This window comes from Pipra filicauda, unplaced genomic scaffold, assembly GCF_003945595.2.
Source record: "Pipra filicauda isolate LSUMZ 115617 unplaced genomic scaffold, ASM394559v2 scaffold23_size5868930_pilon, whole genome shotgun sequence".
NCBI classification, from domain to species: domain Eukaryota; kingdom Metazoa; phylum Chordata; class Aves; order Passeriformes; family Pipridae; genus Pipra; species Pipra filicauda.
The window spans coordinates 4,633,078-4,655,626 of NW_024104354.1; the positions used below are offsets into that span (position 1 = coordinate 4,633,078).

At 39.0% G+C, this 22,549-nt stretch overlaps 1 protein-coding gene across 3 annotated transcripts; it reads left to right on the forward strand.

Annotated features, from left to right (window-relative positions):
• The first annotated feature begins 25 nt into the window (after positions 1 to 25).
• KIAA0408 (KIAA0408 ortholog) lies at positions 26 to 21,912 on the forward strand. 3 transcript variants are annotated; one of them, XM_027751225.2, is made up of 7 exons: positions 26 to 249; positions 6,482 to 6,589; positions 10,767 to 10,963; positions 13,702 to 14,043; positions 14,383 to 14,462; positions 15,761 to 17,135; positions 19,033 to 21,912. In XM_027751225.2, exons 2-7 carry the CDS (start codon positions 6,583 to 6,585, stop codon positions 19,204 to 19,206), a joined length of 2,175 nt encoding a protein of 724 aa, XP_027607026.2. In that variant the 5' UTR covers positions 26 to 249; positions 6,482 to 6,582; the 3' UTR covers positions 19,207 to 21,912. The 3 variants fall into 3 exon arrangements, with proteins under 3 accessions (XP_027607026.2, XP_039237714.1, XP_039237713.1); XM_039381780.1 differs by having other exon boundaries at positions 13,702 to 13,713; XM_039381779.1 differs by having other exon boundaries at positions 10,820 to 10,963.
• The last annotated feature ends 637 nt before the right edge of the window (positions 21,913 to 22,549 follow it).

Sequence of the window (22,549 nt, forward strand, 5' to 3'; positions counted from 1 at the left end):
TTACACTGTTTTTTGTACTGTAAGTCATTCATCATTTACTGTTCATTGTAGTGTTATTTTCAGTTTGTTTATTTTGTCCACCCTCCAAGATAAGAAGTGAAAGAGACATAGTTTTTGTAATAGCCACTGCTGTAAAAACACTGAAGACTACTTGTTTGCCAAAACCAAAAAAAAAACCAAAAAAGCTGCAAAAACCATACCAAAAAGTCACCCAGTTGAATAGGAAACCTGCTCACCACAGTGTTCCAGGTAAGCAAACAGACAACGGTATTTTTCACTTTCTCTGGTTTTATCATTTTTGGATAAAAGTTTCCTGGGTGACTGAAACCATTTTAATATTTATTAATTTGCACCAAATCAGAAACAAAACAGAAATATACACAGTGGGTGTGAGGACTCTGTTATCTCTTCCCACTCCCAGAAACAGAATTTGTATTCTAGCCACATACGAATAGTAAAATCGCATTCCATGTTTATTCTGCAGTTGTATATCACAGCTTGTATATATGTTTTGCATGACTGTGATGATGATGTTTTCCAGGACTGTATTAACATGGATTAGACACCCTGGAGGGGACAAAATCAGAATGCTTGGTACATAAAGCACTCTGGAACTGTGTCTAGGAGCTGGAGCCCCTGAGAATGAGATGCCTGAGGAGGAGGTATCAGAGTAGTTTAGGAGTCTTCAGAGAGATACGGGCTGGCTGCATTTCTAGACCATCTCTCTATGGTCTAGAAAAATGGCCACGCTGGAGTCTAACTTGAACTGATGAGAGCGATGTAAGACACCTTGTCTCATATTGAATTTATCAGATAACATTTCCCAGTCTGTAGCTACCACAGCTTTACATTCTCCAGGTTTCAGAACGAATTTTGAATGAACATGGTAACTCTTGGCTTGCTGAGTGACCCCCAGCTAACCATGCTGTTGGTAGCCAACCACCATAGGTGAGGGAAGCTTGTGTGCATAGGTCTGCATCAATAGTCACTGAATATTCCTGTCTTGCTTATGAGAGGCTGAATTAAGAATACAGGCGACTCATTACCTTTCTTTCACACTTACATGGGCTGTTCCTACAAACAGTAGATCTCCCACTGTGAAAACCTCATCTGAAATGTCCAACAGGGCTCAGTTCTCTTTTCTGTTTTATTCAGCCTATGTTGAAACCATTAAGTCCCGCAAATGTGAATTCTCCAAAGGTGAACAAGTATGTGTATTAGACATTTTTTTCTACAGTTGCCATGTTAAATAATCTAATAATGAATAGTGGTAATAAAAAAAGCAGCTAGCAATAAGGATTCCCTTTGACTTATGCTAGCAATTTGTTCACTTAACCCATTCCCAGTGAGAAAAGTTCATCTCCACACCTGAGTTGTGCTCTGCTACTTGTTGAGAGACACCGCTTTGAGAGAAAATCCTCGAAGGGCAGCAGAGGTGGAGCAATAAAATTTATGTTTTAAGAACAAAAAAATAGTAAACTCAAAATATTTGGTATTAAACAAATATTGTATTTTTCTCCTTGTTTGTCTAGCTTTCCCTCATCATACTCTGCAGGTGTAGTAACCTTATAATTTAAATTATTGACCTCTTTGATTTAAATACTTATTGCTGCCAGGGGATGCTGTCATTATCTATTTTATACTTAGCAAGATATGTCTAAAGGAAATTAGAATCAATACATATGAGATAATTAGATAGCCTTGACTGGTGACCCAAATAAAAAGAAAGTCAGGCCCAAACTAATTTTGAGGAGTTTCTAAGCTGCTTTCATATGTATTCAGACAAGAGATGGAGCTAATCTCTGCACAAACACTGGCGGTTACAACCCCATCGCTTTCTCACAGTGTTTTTTTCTTGCATATAGCTGAACATTTCCTAGGCCTAATTCCACTGGGCAGCAACAAAACAAATCAAAGCTGAGACCTTTTGAGACATTTAGGGAGCTCTTGTACAGGCTACAATCTGAAATAAAAGCACACCAAAGTATACAAAATTATTTTAGAAGTTCCCCACAGTCTTTGACTCAGTGACGAGCATGGAAAATGATGAGGAGCCCCACAGAGAAATCTCAGTGAGAAATGAGATGTGTTTTTCCTGTCTTTTTTCATTCTCCTTGAAGGCAGGAATTGAAGTGGCTTATCTGTTTCACTCCAGATATTGCATAATTTAAAAAGTTGCTGAGAAAGCTAATAAAATCTGTATGAACATTTATTCTTTGCCAGAAGACAAGATCTAGCCAAAGAAATAAATGTTCTGTCTTGCTAAATTGAACTTAGTATTACGAAATGCAGCAATTATACTTGCAAGAAAGAAAGCAGACTCTGCTCACTCATTTACTGGCCTGGTGGGCAAAGACCACTTCACAGGTGAGTGAATAGATGCAGCTGAATACATCAGCATCCTCTAGCAGGAATGCAGGGGAGTCAGGCTGGGCAGAGACAGACAGAATACTGCTGATTCACTGATTCTGCCTGCTGCATAGCTTGTAATTCTGAAGAGCAATTATAAGAAGAGTACAGATTTTAATTGCATGTGGCAAAAAGCTGGATATGCCAGGTTACCTATCAGTTCAGGTCTCACTTAGCAGATTCACAGTTCCCATTTTGTAACATTCTGGTGAAATATTAACATTCTGGGGAAAAAAAGTCATTGAATTTGAACCATGAGATTGCCTTAATTTAACATTTCTCTGAAATATTACTTTCTGTTTCCTGTGTTCCCAAGGAATTAATTCCATGTTCTTTCAAAAGGAAAAATCTTCCATCTAGAGATCTCGTTCTGACATTTTTACATTTGTGTAAATTGGCAGTAACTCCAATGAATTTTTATGTAATTTAGGGAAAGATGTATTTTTTCCTTTAATGCAACCAGATAAACTCAATTGTATTTGTTTTCTATTTAGAGCCAGCTCTGAATGCCCTGACAAAATCTCTCTGCAAATATTTTCTTTACTGCTACTGAAAAATTCCCTTGAAGTTAGAATGAACATCTTCTCTAGGATCAGAGATATTTCTTTCAACCAAGAATATCTGTGCCTGAAGTTCCAGTTTAGAGATAGAATAAGTGTCTGCTGACACATGTCACCAGTGTTTCAGAATCAAAACCAGAAGAGAGCAGGTGCTATAGTGCAGAAAAATGCCTGGCAGTTGGAAAATAGAAAATTGCCAGAAACATGGCTGTCTAGATATGTGTTATAAAAAAAGATGAACTGCACATGAACTTTGGGAGTTGTTTACGAAAACAAGCAGAGCTTCAGGGTATTACATGCCCTTTCCCTTAATCTCCCCAGAATCTGATAGGTGAGTAGGAGACTTCTAAAGGCATCAGTATCACGGACATAGTTCCCATTGGCTTACATGCCTGTCTCTGATTTAATGCCAGGGGAAGTGATATTCAAACCGAACTTTTGCCATTACACATGCAGTTGCCTATGAGGAAAATTACAGTGGCTCTATTTAAAGTAAACATCTAAACTATCTGCCACCGATTTCCAATGTAACCTTGGAGAAGCGACATGACATAACACGTTGTTTGCTCTGTTTCTCCACTGAGTTATGTTACTATCTCAGAAGTGCACAACAGTAAGAGGAGACAGAATTTTTACTCCCTTCTACCAGTTTTGTGTATATATATACCAGTTGTATATATACACTCCTGAAATGTATATACCAAGATTACCAAGATGTCCATCATTCAGGAATCTAATTTGTAGATGGGTTGACTGGAGTGACAGCTATGCTCTTCCTTCTTGTCACTAGTTTATGTTGCCATAGCACAATGGGTGTGCCATAATCAAACTAGTGCAGCAGAACTGAAGATGCTCTGAAACAGTCTTGAGCACAGACTATTGTAACCAGAATACACACTACCCTGAGTATGTAATCAGATTATAGCCCATGCTGAAACTCATGCTGCTTTGCCTCCAGTCCTGCATGATGAAGAGAAATTTAGCAGAGGGCTTGTTTAAAATGCCCTTGCACCTTTTGTTTGTTGAGATGCTGACTTTTGACACAAGTAGAGCTGATGCCAGATATAGACAAAATATGCTTTCCTGGGGAAGCAATATGTTGAACGTGATAAATCTTCTTGCTTATTTTACCTGTGCCAGAGGCCAGAAAGCCACATCTGCTGCTTTGGCCCCTGCTGCTGGAGGAGAGACAGTAGGGACAATTTTTGTTAAATAACTTCTTTTCCTCAAAAGCAGAAGTCACTACTGCTACACTTAAGGGTATATAGAATAATGATCCCAGGTTTTCAGAACTCACTACATGTTTTCTTTGTCTCAATTTTATTCTGCCTTTCCCATATTAGGATGAGTTTAATGTGGCCCTTTGACCTATGAGATGGGTCCAGTGCTTGTCTCCTAATGAGCCCTTCAGTCTCACACATTTCTAATTCTTCACACTGACAGAAATGTAGGCCTTTGCCTGAGTGACAACTCAAGCCTGGGATTTAATCCATTGTTTTCTTTAATTTTACTCCTTTTACTTCAAAGAGTTCACACAGCAAGACTAGAGGGATTGAGTTAGCAATATTAAAGAATAATAGCCTATGCTGACGGATAAGAGTAAAAAAACATGTCTTAGGAGTCTGTCTTCATGTGCAGTGGTGCAGCTGTGCTGGCTTCAGGGAGGAGGCTGTGCTGTGGCACCTGGCCTCCAGCTGTGGGCTCGGTTCTGCTCCCAGACACTCCAGCTTCACCCCCAGCCATGTCAGCTGGTGTTTGGGTCCTAATGTCACAAAAGAAAGTCACACTGTTGCTTTATTTTTAAATCCTCAGAGTTTAGAGTCTGGGGATTTTCTTCAGGAACATTCAGTCGAGTACTTGGGCATCTTTGTTCAATTTTTAAATCATCTTTAAAATTTTCACAAACATCCCAAGTCCCGTTATTTATGCTACATAGGAGCAGAATAAGCACCCCAGTAATGTATTCACTAAGACTTACTGCTAGACCATATAAGGAGAAAAAATGTGTTTTGCCTGAAACCTGATTTGGTATTTACTATAAAATGCACCCAGAGCTAAAATCTTTATACTGTGCATGGATTTTATCACAGATAAAAACTTACTGTTCTAAAGACGAGAGTGCTGACTAAGCAAAGGTTGTGTGAAACCTCATATCATGCCCTTTGTCTCACTGATCCTCTTGTCATCAGCTGCTCTGCCCACAAAAATATATGTCACTCCTGCTTAGTGCATTTGAAGACACCCATCTGATAGCAGGATTTATCCAGTTTTATGCTGCCTGAGTCAAGTATTTTGGGGCCCTTCTCTAGGTACATGTGGGGAAAAATGTTCTCTGAAATGTGACTAACTGTGCCTCAGTCACTGTCCACAAACACATCCAAGCACAAGTACCCAGCAGGGCAATGGTATGTGTGTGCGAAGCTTCCACCCAAGGGTCTCTCTCAGTTGCAAAATGAAAGCAATTTAACATACAATGCAACAGGAGAGTTGTGGGCAGAGATAGGAAGAGTGAGCTGGGCTCCTTGTGCCTGTGGCTCAGCAGGGGGAGCAGCTAATTTTCGCCATGCTGGCTTCAGAGTCTCCTGTGGACTTAGACTTGCTGGATCATTTTTGTCACATACACTCCCTTACCTTGCCCCATGCCAACACTTGCTATGGACACTCCCAGTGATTTATATCCAGACCAAGGTGTTTTTGTACCTTCCTTACCAGACTTATGCTGGAGATCAGTTCCCTTGTGAAAGGGAGACTCTCCATCCAATTTCAAGTGCTTTGCTTTGCTGAGACACCAAGTGTCTTAACAGACTGGAGAATCTGATCCAGAAACCTTATAAAGTATCGGGAATATTTGGGTATATACCAAAGAAACCATTATTTTCATTCCCAGAATGCAAGACAGTAGGATTACACAGTGCCTAATAATTCCACACTTCATAAGTAAGAGCATATTTAGAGTACAGAAAAAGATTTTAGAGAGGAGTGGTTTGCTTTTAGCTCTTTAAGATAGCTGTTAACTGACAAAACCTTTTGTTGTTGTTCTGCTGCTTTAAACAAAACTCCCTTTAAAAAGCAGTTTATGAGGATCAAGTTGCAAAGCTCAAAATAATTATACTGAAAAATAAAACCCTGAAAGCTGGGTCTGGAAAACAGCAAAAAATCTGGACCACAATAAAAGAAACCTAAAATTGCCTATTGTCATAGCTTTAATATTAACACTATCTGCTTTGGCAAGCTTTAAAGACTGGACTGCACTATAAAACCTAAAAATGTCCTGGACTTGGAGTTGTTTACGCAAAATATGAAGAGATATAAAGTTACAGAGCTGGGGGCTGGAAGAGGTGGCTTTAAAACCATCCTCCATGCACTGACGTCACGTGGAAGCCAGCTGCGGGGATGATGCTGAACGGAACTGTTTTTCAGTTTGCAGAAGTTGAGGAGTTATTCAAAGAGCGTTACAAATACTGCCCCAGTTGAAAGGTTGTGTCTTGCTCAGCTTTCTTATTTCTTTTAAGGATCAAGATTCACAGAACTGGATCCCTGCTAGTTATGTGTTTCACTGCTTTCACTGCTGCTTAGAAATGGACAGAGAAACTTCTAAAGGATTTCTTATTCCATGAAAGGTATGGTTGCAGTTTATTTTAAATCAGTGGTTTTGAACACTTTAGATTAAAAAAGAAAGCATATTACTGATGCAGCAAACAGTTATTTAAACATCTAATGTTATTTATGTGTAATGCGATGTTCATGTATGTTATATATGGTCTTTATTCTTAGAGAAAGACTTCATTAGTTCAGTTAGTTTCTTCAGTGCAGGCAGAGATATATTAACAGAACAGGAATGACGGAGCATTGTGACCACTTGTCTTTCTTTTTCTTTCCTTCCTTCTTTCCTTCTTTCTTTTTCCCCTCTCTTCTTTCTTTTCTCTTTTTCTTTCTTGCTTTCACTCTTTCTGGCTCTCATTTCTCTCTATTTCTTGTTTCTTTCCCTTCTCTCACTCAACTGTACTTTCTTTTTATGGATAAAGCACACAATATTGTGACACATGGCACATGATTATAACTGAACAAATACATATGTTTACAATTTTCTTAGTCATCCAAAATACAGCACTTTGTTGGAAATATAATTTAATTTCATTTTTTTCTGTAAAAACAAGGGAAGATTTGTGTCTCTGAATGGTTGTGTACATCCAATCTAATTAAAATCTGTTGAAAAGTAACATCTTGGCTGATGTCAAACAGATTATTTTCAGAAGTTGATAGAGGTTGTTTGCAAACTATTTTGCATTTTTAAAATGTGGATGGGAAGGGAATGGGTATGATATGAGGGAATAATGACTAGCATCAAATTGTTGCTTAAAACGTTTTTTGCTTGAAAGGAGGAAGGACTAAAGGAAAATGCAGCTGATGTAGACAAAATTGATTATTTGCTTGAATTTGACTGCTGTAATGAGCTTCTGACCTTGTCTAGGACATGCAGAAATTGCCAATACTGCAAGAGCACAGATACTGTTCTGATCTACAGAGCAAAGTATAATGTGGCATTTTACATGCCTTTGCATTGCTTAAGCCACATGAAATACCCATGGGGACATCTTAGTGCACTATACAGACAGAGGGATACTACCAGGACTGCATATTGGATTTTATTGCTAGTAGGGGAAAAAGCAAGCAACACCCCCACCCCAAAACAAAACAAACAGAAAAAAAAAAAGGGGAAAGAGATGCAGAAATAGGAGTTAAAACTCTCTGAGGAACTGATCCACTGTACAACAGGAGCAAAACTGTATAGTCATTCAGCTGCTAACATCAATAAACGTGGTTTTTTCTCAGAAAAATTCTCAGAGGAAATTGTAGAAGTGTAAGAAGCAATACAAGCTTTTTGTGAATCTTAGAGCTACAAGTGACTATCTGTAACTTCTGTAACTAACCTCTTTCAAGACTTGATTTCCTTCTCATGGTCTCATCTCTTTTTATAATCGGAGTTCCACATGAAAAAATTGAAGATTGTTAAGATTAATGCAAACATGGCAATAGTACTAAGAAAACACCAGGGGCCTTTTCAACACTGTATTCATGCTTTAAAGGAGTACATATTATGTCTATTCTTATATGTGTAAAAATAATATGCTATACAGTATTGACCTTTCTAGTAATATGCTGCTCATTAAAGTATGGTCATTATTACTATGAGTACACTAGCAAAATCACCATTTGTGCAAATTGTTGACAGATTATGTCTGCCTGTCTTGTTCATGATTTCACAGCATTTACACATGGAGTTTTTAAAATTTTTTCTGAGATGTGTTTGTATAAGGTTTATAGTGGAGCCTCTGGTGGTCTAGTGGTTAGAGTGTCTGACTCTCACCGCTGCGACCTGGGTTCAATTCCCGGCCCCCTGGGCAGGTGGAGCTCGTCAGCCGTGGAAGGCAATCCACCTAAGAGAAGGTCACTCTAAACAAACCTACATCCTGGGGACCTCACTGCCACTGTCCAAGCTTTGCTCGGCCCCGGCAGATGACCCTCAGGACTAAAGGGTGGGCTCAGTTCAGCGCACGCTGTGTCTCACCTAAAAATCCACTGCGCAGGCTGGAAGGGTTAATGACCTTTCCCAAATCTTCGCTCGCGAAGACTGGCCATATTATAGTGGAGCAGAGAGTTTTGTTTATTTCTCAGAGATATCTTGAAAGGTTATAAAGGCATAAATGTAGCCAAAAAGCTAACGACTGTACTAAAAATTGCAATCTTTGAATTAGCAAAGTGAGAAAGTATGGAAATGTTTCTAAAATTCATTATCAATAGATGTTTAGACTGCAACAGATCTTAAACACAATAGAATTTTTTTACAAGTTGTTTTTGGTCGACACTTACTGAAGTCTGGCACAAAGCTGAAACACTGGCCTGGAGAGGTGCAGCCTCTATAGCCTGGCTGCATTCCCTAAGAAACCGGGAGCAAACCAGCGCTTGGCTTCTCTTGTGATGAGAATGCTGTGCTGTCTTTCAGCAGGTCTTAGTTTCAAGGAGTTTCATGTTTTTATAAAGCTGCCCTGTATGTTTTTGGGCAGGGGAAAGACAGAGGGTTTGAAATCTGTTTGTAGACAGTTGAGGGACAGATTGCCATTTCAGAGGCCCAAGAACAGGTGCTTGGGGTAAACTGTTTTGCAAGCCCTTAGTTAGGATTGGGCCCATGATGGCTTGAGAGGTCCTTTGGGAGGACTTGCTATGACCCAAAGACCTGAGTAAACTGTTGGGTTTCATCTGAGCTCTTCTGCTAGTCTTACTTCAAGTTTGGCATCATCTTCCCAGTGAGCTGAAATAACACAGACACTGGTAAACGGTGATTACACAGTAGCCACAGCTGAATCAACAAGATTTGTCCAATAACATAGGATGGGGAAGAACTTTGTGTGAAGCTTAGGAATAAATTTTCACTGTATCATAGAAATGAAATGCAATGAAATGAGCAGTTCCTGTGAGTTTACGGTCACTGATCGTCAGTCAGGGAAATGAACAAATTAAAGGAAGGTAGGGTGGTCTTAGCCCTAGTTAACCCTCTGGTAATTCATTTGTCTGCGCGTTTGATTTCTGGCAGGGGACCAAAGCAATGCAGAGGTGTTTTATCACTAGAACTACATTTATGTCCACCCAAGTAACACAACAATTGGCTTTGAGAACTAAAATTAACAAACTCAAGTATCAATGTATGTGTACCAGCCATTATACCACAGGAGCTATCATAACTGAATGAATGAGTGTTATTTTGGTCCTGCTGGCATAGTAAATGTGCTGATGGTAGTGGGGTTTCTATTGTAAAGCCTAAGAAATCAAGAGTAACACCAGGTCCATAAAATCTGTAACTGCTTTGCTCCAAAGCCACATGAGCAGGTCTAAAATATTTCCCCTAAAATACAAATATTTAGTGGTTCATATAATAATTTTTTCATTCAGAGACACTAAGACATTAAAGACTTCTTAAGGGGAAGAAGAAACCAGAGTACAAATCAGTTAAATATTCTGAGAAAGGTTTTGAACTAGATTGCAGTTAGTGCTATTGGAGAATATTTTCTATTTTTCCCTATGCTGGTCCTGAAACTAACATGTATAGATTTAGATTTGTAAATCCAAAAAGACTGATAGTCCTTTATATAGTAGAATGATGCTTTCTACTGTATATATGTTTGTACCTGTTATTAGCTTTCCTGTCTTGTTTTTCTTCATGTATTCCAAAGCATATAGCCACGAGAATTTTCTGCATATATCAAGTTTACAGTCTTCAATTGCCAAAAGAATGTCACAGTCTTTGTTGTGCTCCATGCATGCATGAAAGAAGTGCATGAGTAAACATGATACCTTTCCATTTGCAGTTGTCTTTTGGACAAACCTAAAATAACTTTTGCCCTCAAGGGCAGATGTTGCAGGATCCCATGGTCCTGAAATGCCATTCAGTATTATACAGACTCAAATTCATTGAAAACACGTTTATAGTGAAGAGTAATGGAAGATGCAAAGTGGCCATGGTACAAAGCCCACTGTGGCAGATGTTACTGAATTCTGTGATGCTAAATGCATGTCCCACCTCCCCCTTCCAGATTGGGCCTCTCTGCCCTTGGGTTTATGTCCTGTAACACTTAGTTCATCCATATTTCAGTCACACTCCAGATAAATATCAAGCAATCATATGATACTGTTTCCTGAAAGCACATTTCAGTTATGAATTTTGTGAAATTGCTTTGTTGGTTTTTGTTCCCTGAAAGCTAGAATCAAATACAAGTAAGTCTTATTCTGATAAACTTCCAGGACACATTCAGGGAAGAAAGAAAAAAAGCAGAGCTCTCTTTGGTGTTGCACAGACTGTAACCATGGACCTGCATAAACAACTGGAGAATACTGAGAGGAACTGGAATAAAGAGAAGATGGAATTGCTGGAGAGATTTGACAATGAAAGGAAAGAATGGGAATGTCAATGGAAGATCATGCAGAAGAAAATAGAAGAGGTACTTCTAAACAAAACTCTGAGCACTACCATTTTCACTTGGGGTGAAGTGACATGGAATCACTTCAATTTTTTTTTTCTAAATTTTATCCTGTTTCTTATGTCTCACTGGAAGTTTCTAATAGCTAGGATGAAAAACCTGGGATTAAGCAGTATTTGCAATTGCTCATTTAACAGTCATGAATAAAGAGCAGCGGGTGAAATGTCACTTTGTTTGCGATAAGACTGTTGGCTGTACATACTGCTGCCAGTTCTACTGGGCATGAGCCACACTGCCTATATTATACAAGTTTTTTTCAAGTACATACTGAACAATATGGAGTTTAGTAAAATACATATTTAGTAACAAAAAAATCTAGGTATCATAATCTGGCAAAAAGGAATCATATGGCAATGTCTGCTGGGGTAAATGGTAATATTAAAAAGAATACATATTTTAAATGCTGCATGATATAGAATCATTCTGGCTAGAACCTGTTCCATTTATGGATGGCTTTTAGGAGAGGAAACAGGTAAAGTAAATAGCATGAAAATCCTGGCACCACTTGTGTTTACACATACTAACAAACGCTCACTCCCTGCCATTTGCAATGCATCTCCTTCCAGAAATAGTTATAGCAATTATTTATTATTCTTTTATCCCCAAATTGTCCCTGCAGCAGAACTCTGTGGCACTATAATGCATTAACTGAGTCCGGCTACGTATAGAGGCAAGTTTTTTCATTAGTGAACTTTTCACATTTTTCATCTAATATACACATGGAGTAGTTTTTTCTTGCTCTCTGCCAACACTGTCCCGTGGCTGAGCAACACAGGAATGTATGGCAGAGATTGCTGACATGAAAGTATGAGAAGTAAAATGGTCAGAGCCAAAGGAATTACAGGCATAAGGCATACACTGCCCATTAAACCAGCCTGCAGCATAACTCCATAATGTCAGCTTTCTTATATTTTACCCACAATTCTTACTTGCAGACTTTAATATGATGGTCTTTGCCACATTTTTCCTTTTGTGTTAGGACTTTTCTGTGGAGTCGTACCTAATTTCACTGCCAAGGTGAGAATACTCCAAAAATTAGTAATGTGATCTGTATATGTAGTTGAATTTCATTTTCTTAGGTATATGAAGTGTTTTGGAATGATGGTAATGAAAAGGTATTCTGGCTATTAGTAGTTCTGACAATGTGAACAAAGACTGTTTTCATCATGTTCTTTATCAGCATATGGATTAGGAAAGCATGACTGAGACAGAAAAAGCGATGAAGAATGGAATGGGGCTGAGGAGAAGAGAATGAAGCAAATTGCTGTGTACTGCAGGACCAGACAAACCTGCAGGTGATACTGCACGGTTGCTGGTAATCTAAGGTCTCCTCTTAAGATATGTCATAGCTGCTCTTGATTTCAGTTGCCTGACATTTCTTCTCCAAAAGCCACATGCCTGGAGAAAAGGGGAGATAGATACCTTTAAAATGCAATCATCTGTAGAAAGATTTCCTCAATAAAATTTTCGCTACCTTATCAGCTTGCATTTTTATTTGGTAGTTTTCTCTAGCCCATCAAAATCTAACTTAATTCCTGGATTCCTCCAGGAAGACTTGTGTGGTATAGGAGATGATATTATAGTTATGGAATGGTATCCTTCCTTCTTACTGCTATGCTGAATCCATATGAAGCTCTCAATTTCTTGGAAATGGCAAAGTTCAGCCTTCAGTTTCCATGAGCAGCTGGGCTTTGGAAGTGAAATCTGAAAGCCCAGGATGAGGTCAAGTGTTAAGTCTCTGAACGTGAGAATACTTGTCATCCACAGCACTACCCATGAAATAGCCACATGTTCTTCATGTTATTCTTTTTCACTGTCCTTTCAAAAGCTGTTGTGGTGGCCTCGTGCACTGTGAGAGGGCAGGCAGATGGCTGTTCAGAGGTGCCTGCTCTGTGCTTTCTTTGTAAGAGCAAGTTAAGAATGAAGGTTTATAAAGAGCCATGGGATTCTTGGCACTGGGAATTATACTGTAAGCAGAAGAGATTTTTATGATGTTACTATTTTTTTCTAATGTATAATTTATCACGGTTCCTAGTTTGAATGGGCTGGACGACAGGAATTAACACTTTTTCATTTACAAATGAAGCCACTGGATCTCAGCAGATAGCAAGAAAGAAGAGCGTGACAGTGCATTGCCAAATAATACTATTCTGCAGTACTGATTTATCACTCCAGTCAGAGGGAAGAATTCCACTTGCCTGAGAACCAGAAAAGTCTGCTATAGTGCAGATGGCACTGTATTTGATGTGAATTCACTTTCTCTCCTTCAACTAATATACTTTAATAGGCTGTAACATAGCCAGAACCCTCTCCCTCCCTCACATTCCCCCACATTCCCTATCCATCAGGTCAGGGCTGTGTCCACCACAAGTGCAATAAGATTACTTGGAAGACAACCATACGGCTTCCAGCTCAAGACAGGGCCATTGATCTCATTGATCTCTTCCAATTCCAACCATGGTTAAAACCATGGCAAAGAGTTTGTGGATGGTAACAGCCCTTTCCTTATCCGGTGACAATAATGGTGTGTGAGCTATTACAGTAGGTGACTCAGCACTTTTCTACAAACACATGTATAAAAACTTTCCAGTCAGTGCTACTGAGTGAAGCATTGTTAACAACAGAAGATAAATATGTACTTTTACCATAAAGTTCATTAGAATACCATGATTTAATAGAAGGCTCTATTGTTTTTTCAGCTCTACCAGGAGGTAAGACTTAGAAGGGAGAGCAATATGAATGTCCGTGATAACAATGCCATTCAGAGCAAGATGCTGCAGCTGTCTATGCATTCCCCTACTTTGCAAGAGAGTGACACAGTGGAGCTGAACTTTCAACACAATATGGAAAATGACAAAATGGAAAAAGGGAGTTTGCTCGGTAAAACAGGACACGAATGTAAAGAAACCAGAGCCAGGAGCAGAAACAATACTCTGTTAATGGACAATCTGGCCTTTGAGAACCATGAGGAACTTGAAGACAGCCACAGCACCAAGCCTTCCAAGAAAAATACCAAGAATTATATTGGTGATCTCAATGTAGTAAGTAAAGTGTGAGCATGTTTCAGTTACAAGGGTGAGGAAAATACTGAGGACTTTGGCCTGCCAGGTTAACCTAAAGAACTGATCTCCCTCGTTTTAGCTTTCCAGCAAGTCACTACTTCCTCCTCGGTTGCTATCAGTGAGTGTCCTCTCACTATTTAAATGTGTTAACAGCATGCTCTTTACCTCTCTTCCTACTGTGGGGGCATTTTTATATTTTTTCTTGTGCCACTTTCCTCTGCTGTGAGTCTGAAATGCGAATGACCACAGGTTTCAAAATAATACTGGAGATACCATTTAAAACACTTATATTAAAGGACTGTTTTTATATTTATAAAGGCTCTTAAAGAACTTGCCAGAGTCAGTGAAGAATTATGCAGCTATCAAGAAGAAATTCGAAAGAGGTCCAACCACAGAAGGTAAAAACATATTTGGAATTCTTACATTACAGGAAGAAAATTAATAATGAGACTGTGCTCCTTTTGCTGTTCACTTTGAAGCTGGGTTTGCTATTGGATTTATTAGGAGTTGGGCAGTTCCTGCCATCCTCGTGTTTCAGTGCTCAGCATAAAACATTCAAATTAAATTTACTGAAATATGATAAAAGAGCGTGTTTTATTAGCAAAATGGAGTTTTTCTCCAGAACCTGCAAATTGAAATTAGTATTTCTGTGAGATGAAATTATACTTGTTTCTAATGGCTATATGGAGGATTTGCAAAGTGAACAGATAGTTCTATCTACCCTGATCCCATTTTCATGCAGTTCTATACAACACTGTATGTGTTTGTCAGGCTGGGAAGTTTCTTACTTAAAGCCCAGATCTAGCCATAAGCATGGGGGATATATCAGGAACTGACAACTCAAGAGTGCAAAGAAGGCAAGAGAAGGAAGAACCCCATACATTGTACTAATGGAGAGATAGCAAGTCAGCCCCTGAAAGGTATGGCAAATGAACATTCCACTATGTGTTAAAAATTCAATATTTGTGGTCTTCTTTAGCAAGCTAAATACCAGTCTTCTTCTTGAGGTGTGCAGAAATTCTCAGGTAAGACTGAACTGCTGGTGTGATGGGGTGCTCATGAAAGAGATTGAAAAAGGCTGTTGCAGCTATGCTGAGACCCCATGGAAGTGTGCATCATGGCAAGCTCTTCTCAGATGCTCCCAAAGAGAAGAGGGGCTTCTTACACTCCCCCATGCCGTCAGTTGGCTTATTATTGTAGCTAGGCTAGTGTTTGTATCTTTAAAGCAATTAGATTCATAGCTGACGTGTAGTTTCTAAAGGTGATTTTTTAACAGATCTCAAAAGACATTTTTACTGTCATGTGTAAGGTTAGGAAACCTATACAAGGGAGGCACTGTGTCCTGAAGCTTGCTTCAGTCAGTTTATAATCAGGTAGATTCATGGGAGTTATTAGAACTCACAGGATTCCTCTGTCCTTATTTTAGGATAGGTAAGAAAATGAACAATCATTTGAAAAACTCAGGAAAAGAATTTTAGTGGCACAGGACAGGAATACAAATTCCTTGTTTTGATCTTTCTTCAAATTCTTCATGTATGTTTCAGTTATGCTGGGTGTATCGGCTGCAGCAAAACTGCTCCCAAATCTCTTTAGGCAGCCAGTGTTAAAACGCCTGCTCATGGGGGAATGAATCCATGATGAGGTCCCCTGGAGGGATCCTTATTGCTTGTCCCTAAAACACTTCTGTTATTTCCAGAATGAAATCACTTCCTTTCCTGGGGGAATTTGAGGAAACCCAAAACACGGTTATTCTGCCTGAGATGAACCATGTGTCCAGCAATGAATCACAGACTTCAGTTGCTTTTGAAACAGAGGAACACAATAATAGGAAGAATCTGATGAGCTCCACCAAGGCTTTGAAGGACATGTCTTATGGTGATCTTACTGGTGACATAGGAACAGACTTCAGACCTTGGCAAAGGAAAGAAGCTCCACCAGTTCCTCCACGGAGCACTTCTCGGCACCTAACAAACTCACTTTCTGCAGTTGTACAGCTTTCTGAAGCACCAATAAGAGACTCAGGCATCAAAAGCAATTGCAAGGTTCAGGACTGTTGGAGTGGAGGGAAACTGAAGAATTCTTCACCTGTAAACAAGAGTGAATCTGCAGCAGCCTGTGCAAATGAAGGGCAGGCTGTGAAAGTTCCTGTGATGGTAACTGCTGCGGTTCCTGTAACCAAAAATGAGTGCAAAGTTCCAACAAGTTTCTGCCATAACACATGGGCGTATGATGTGGTCAAACTTGGGAAAGACAACAGAAGTGAGCCTTTCCAACTGTCAGCCCAAAAGAGTTGTTCAGATGGAAATATGGCCCAAAGCACCAAGATGCACCAGAAACAAAACCCCAAGTCTCACAGCAGCCCTTTTTACAGTAATGACTTTTGTACCCCCGCTACCCTGCACAGTGACCTTTTGGAAGACACCAGATATACTTTGGGAAAGACCCAAAGAAATGAAATGTTAGCAGCAAAGATCGATGAGTTTAATCGGACTGTATTTCACACAGATAAACATAACAATGCTCTGCAACAAAACCAGGTGCCTCAAACAGCATCAGAAGATCACAAACCCTGTGGGCCACTGTGTGACTCTGCTACTAGCAGGACAGACACTGTAAATACGTCTTGTATTTCAAATCCCAAACTCTCTGTAGCCAAGGAGCAAGAAGCTAGCAACCCCAGCAAAGCTGTCAGGACAGCAGGGCAACAAAAACAAATGAATGGACTTCCAAATACTAGTGGTTATAGGCACATGCTCCAGGAGCATGACTGGAGACCAAGTAATTTATCCGGTCGCCCGCGTTCAGCTGACTCAAGGTCAAACTATGGTGTTGTTGAAAAGCTTTTGAAAACCTATGAAAAATCAACAGTGACTTCTCCGTGTAATGCAAAATGCTGCAAAGATAAGTGGACACAGGCAAATTCTGAATTCACTGATGGGGGTTGCGAGAAACTGAGTCAGTATTTAGAAATTCTCCAGATTGAGCAAGAAAAGCAAGAATTTCCGAGGAATTCAGCCAAGCATATTGGGCAGCAACTCAAGCAAGGAAAAGAGAGACAGAAGTTACCAGAGGTAAGGTTCATAAGAATGGCAAGACCAGAAAAATTGTTTCATCCCAAACCTCAGATTCTAAAATGAGGCAGGCTAACATTGTATTGTAAATAATTATATAGAAATAGACATTTTAAACCAAGATCTGGATGAATCAGGAGCATTTCCTCTGCAGATTATAGAGTTGTAGAAGGGCAGAAGCATATAAGTAAGAGTGGAGACGTGCCAGATTTTGATCCCTGCTGCTGTTCTATAAAGCTGTATTTTAACTGCAATGCAGTTATGCAAGGATTGAACTAGTGAGAAGTGCAATCAGGTTTTAACCCCATCTTTCCTTCCTTTAGTTATTTCATAAGCCTTCTCTAAGGACTTAAGCACCCTTATCCATGTCCAAAACCCTGGAGGTCTTAGATAGCATTCTTCAGCATCCAGGGTGCTGCTTGGTTCAGGATTTCCTTGGAACTGCCTATGACAAGGGATATTGTAATTCCAGAAATTTTCCAGTAATAAAGTGACCTCCTCTTACTCATGTCTCAGTACCAGCTTCTCCTATATATTCAAACATACGCTAACAGAAACAGAAGATCATGACATGACTAATTAATTTATATTTGGCTGAATTTTATTTGCAGAAGTTTAGAAATATTTCCTTTGCCAACATTCTTTCTTAATGAAGAGAGAAACAGATGGTTTGGAAAATATACTATAAATTGCAGGTTCTGTAAAAGTCCACAAAGAAAGAAAAATATTTTTTCCTGAAGTGCTCCTTGACCAACAAACACAGATAGATATGCCCCTTAGAATCTCAAAAAGGAGAAGGCAGGTGTGTTTTGAGCTGAGAAACTTAAATGGGTTCAGACTGTCAGCTGGTATGCTTTAAACTGTCACAAATTCACAGACTTCAGTGGAGCTATGTGGATTTAAGCAGCTGAGAATCTGACCATGCAGATTTTCTTCCACATGTCTTTCTGACAGCCTTGCAGTGAAGCAACATCTCTTTCTTAGCAGACACATCTTTACTACAGCAAAGAAAGAAAAACCCATGAAGTTTACCATTTGTTTTTCATCTGATAAACTTTTGACAGGAAAACAATTTTTCAGCAATGGAGGAAAGAAATAATGACTAAATAATGACTGAGTTTATACTGATGTAAGCCCAGAATAACTTTATTAAGCCAATTAGATTTTATTTCTCCATAGGCTCACACTTTATATTGTCATTTCTATCTGAACAAACTAAATGTAGAATACTGCCTGATTAGGAGTTACCATTTTAGGTCCAACAGCATGCATGTCACAGAGCTGTAAAGAACTATATATGGCATGAGGCATGTGGTTTATGTTCATTATTTCCAGTTCATATCACTGTAGCTATGATCAAAATCTTTTGGGTTTCCTAAAGCTCTGCAGGTAGACATAACACTGTATTAATATGTAAACATTAGTTACCAAGTGTGAACAGCTTCACACTGCACTAATGGAAACAGAGTTCTTGACAGACTATGTGACTGCTGAAATAGGATCTATCAAAAAATACCTGAAAAATATGTAGATCATACTTCAGTAATATAAGATGGTATTCTGAGTTCTATACTTAAAATAGTTTGCAGTGTTCATTGACAAAAAAAACCTTCCAAAAATTAAAATAAATAAGAAGTAAATGTCAGTTTTGTCTTGCACTAACATTTTATACCTTTCCTTGTGTCTGACACTTGTCTCCATGTATTTTAAACCACAACTGATGTGAGAATCTCAGTACATAGAAATAGCTATTCTTTTGCATTCTGTACATGACTGCTCTCCTTTTAATAGCTTCCGACCACCTGTTCTGAGGTCACCACAAATGTCTTCCTGCATTCCCGCTGCATTCCGCAAAAGCCTTAACTTGTTAAAGCAAGGAATTGCCTTTGTGTTCCAGATCTGTGTGCCAGCTAAATGTTCAAGTGAGAAGGGTTTTTCCCGTCCCGCTCGGCCAGCAAATCGACGCTTACCTTCCAGATGGGCATCTAGATCCCCCTCAGCACCACCTGCTGTGAGAAGAACGGTGTACAACTGCTCTGTCTCCTTTCGGTCAGAGACCTCAGTAGTCTGAACCCAGAGCTGGGTTGGATGGTGTTGTGAAAGCTCTACGCCTCATTATAACTGTGTTTGGTATGTGTCATAGCAACCAGTTCTACACTATTGTATTTTGTCCAAGAGTGACCCCCACCACGTGCTGGACAAAGCATTCTGAATCTTAGGTCATCATCACTGTGGTCTTCAGTGTTTTTATTGAGATGAAATAACTATACCCCTGGTTTTCTCTGGGTTTTTTTTGGTAGTAGTTCACAAGGAATTTATTTTGAATGGCATCTTCCTTAATTTGCCAATCAATTTTGAGTCAAAACAATGTATAGTGCTGTATATTCTGACTCTTCTGCAAACAGCAGAACGTAAAGCTGTATGCATGATCATGTGTTTGTAGGTGCATGTGTTGGACTAGGAAGTATACAGACCTGTACTTAGAAGAGACAAACCGTGCTAGTGTTGACATTGAAATTGCAACCTATATGCCTACGTATATATATACTTCATGTTTATTTTAAGAAGTTTGAAATATACAGTCCTGATGACATTTATATTTTGTATATCTTTTACATAGGTTCACAGGCGTAGTATTTAATGTAAAAAATACTTAAATATTCATTTTTTGTGACTGATTGCAGCGATAATGCCTTGCACAATATGTATCTGAAGCAGACTAGCTCGACTGATTTATCAGTCATGCTTCATGGCATACTCGTTCGGTTTCCTAACCCTTATGCTAGGTCAAAATACCCAAACATATTTTTTTCTGAATTAAAATATTATATGATTTGTAATATGTTAGCCTTTTTCAGCACCAGAGACATTTCTGAAATGTTCCAATCCCTTTAAAAAGCTTAAATGTGCCATTTTATATATAGCATACTGTAAACACTTTGGTAATTTCAACTACTGTAACATACAATTTATGAAGGGAAGAAAAGGGTTATATATGCTCAATATTCTGTAAAACTTATTTTTCCTTCTAGTATTATACTTTGAGGTTTGGCAAAGTCAAATAACAATGGACTTGTTTACTTTCACTCAAGGCAGGAGAACAAACACCGCTGTACCCAGTGCTGCAGCCACACTCCTCTTTTACTCTTCTCCTAGACTAGAGTGCCTGAGCCACTTGCTCATTTACTGTTCCCCGACTGACTCGTGGCAGTCAGTTACAAAGTTTACTTGCACTCTGGCAACAAGCTGCATCTAGTACGGAAATATTGCATCGAGGTATGATCACGATTGTGCCCAAAATCGTAGACACGTGGCGTTGCAAGTATGTTTTTGCCATCACTTGACTCGGTATTGTGGGCCATCTGAATGATATGCACAGAGCCTGGCTTGTTCCTTCCCACAGTGTGAGAGAAACATGGATGCTTCTCACACTCTGAACTTTCAGAAAGACAGTGTCTGTTATCCTGGAATTTTTGCACCCTTTGTTAGGCTGTTGCTGGATGCATAGTGCAGTAATGATGATAAATGTTACCTTTAAGTAGCATGTCTAGGTTAAAAGGAGTAAAGAGGCACTTCTTCAACATCAGCCTGATCTTGTCTTACAACTTTTCTTCTCCTGGAGAAACATAGGATGTTCAAAGGAATTTTAAAAATCATCCCAGGATCCATTAATGTGCACATCTTATGTGAATGTAAAAAGGATTTCAGAGAGAGTGTAGGCTTTTGTCCTAGTGAATTGTATATGTGGCAATATAGGGAAAATTAATTGTGCTTAATTTGGTAGTGATCTGTTGTCCTATTCCAGTCATGTTGAAAATTCACGCCTTTTTCCTTCCTTTTAGGACCTTATTGTTCTTTCCTCTACACAGCTTTGATTTTGAAGAGAGAGAAAACAGGAGGCCATGTGTTCTGAGCAATATAGCCTATATGGTAGCATCGGTAACTGTTTGGGCTTGCCAATATTAGAACAAGCAGGCATTAGAGCACTAAATCCCACCTTGTCATGCCATTGTGGCTGTCTGCTTGGCAAAACCATGCCCAGAGTAATTTGCCCTATCTAGACTTCTGGTCCTTTCTATGTCTATCTCACTAAAATATATGAAGACTTCAAGCCAATCAACAATTCATCAAAATTTACTCAGACATTGCGAAGTTCTTGCTGGAAAAGATACAAGGACAGAAAATCTTGAGGAAAATTTATACAGTTTGGATGGAGACAAAAGTCTGTGTGCTTAAGTGAAAAATCAAGAGTTCTATAAATTTGCCTGCTTGCCCTAATTTAGAGATTGCACTCCATTAACTTCCTTAGCACTGAGATGATTCACAGTAAATTTGGAACATGGCTTAATATTCTAACTGGAAATTAGCAAACCAAAATGCCTTGAAAATTGACCTTTTAATGCCTAAGTAGCTGACCAGCTTTAAATGCCTAAGGCCGAGGAAAGAGTAATATGAAAGAATTGTAAAAAAAATGGTTCTTTATTTCAGTCAGAGACGACTGCAATAACACTCTTTAAATTACCTCTAAGGTAAAGTTAAGCAGTTTTGTTCTGAAAAATGGTGGTGCACTTTTGTTTGAAGTATTTAACTATGAAAGCATTTCCCTTGATTAGTTAGTGAAGGTGTTTCTTTTGTTCCCTTCAGTTTCTTTGGTTACCTTTGACATAGACCACATTGTTGAATAACAGAGAAAGGATCAAATATTGACAACATTCCCTGATGTATGTAAGTTTAATGAACAGAAGGTTTTTGAAATAAACTAATAGGTCAAGTACAAGTTCATTTTGTCAAGTTTTCTGTGTCCGCCTAATTACAGACATTGATTCTGATGCCCAAAAGTATCAAAACTGGTGATTTTGGTTTGCAGGTGGCTAGTTGGACATACTAATTTTAGAAAGTTGCCGCTGTCACCATTTAAATATTTTTTTCAGCTGCACTCATAACAGGGCCAGTGGACTGTGGTGATTTTTCTAGTCCCCATAACTGTGATTACTGAACCACAGTAATGGCTTTATTCACTTATTTGCTTAAGGGGAAGAGCTCCGTTGGGCTCCGTTCCCCTGTATTATTTCTGAAAAGGAAATCTACACATACACACACATTCATGCAAGAAACATAAATGATCTAAGTATAACTTGACCTTCCTATTAATCCTAGTGTCACCTATGGAAGTGGTGAGTTTTGTAAGCCTGTTTTAATATTATTCTTCCATATGCTGTCTGAAGTCTTAATGCAGATATATGGTTTTCTTACTTGCACTCTGAATGAGTCTAAAACTCTATTGCATACTTGTGGACCTTAGTAACTCTCTGCAGACACAGTCAGCTGCTCATTGAAATAGGGATGCCACTAGGAATCAGCTGGCAGGTACTCAGTTGACAGAAAGCATCATTCTCCTTCATGCTGGGAGATGG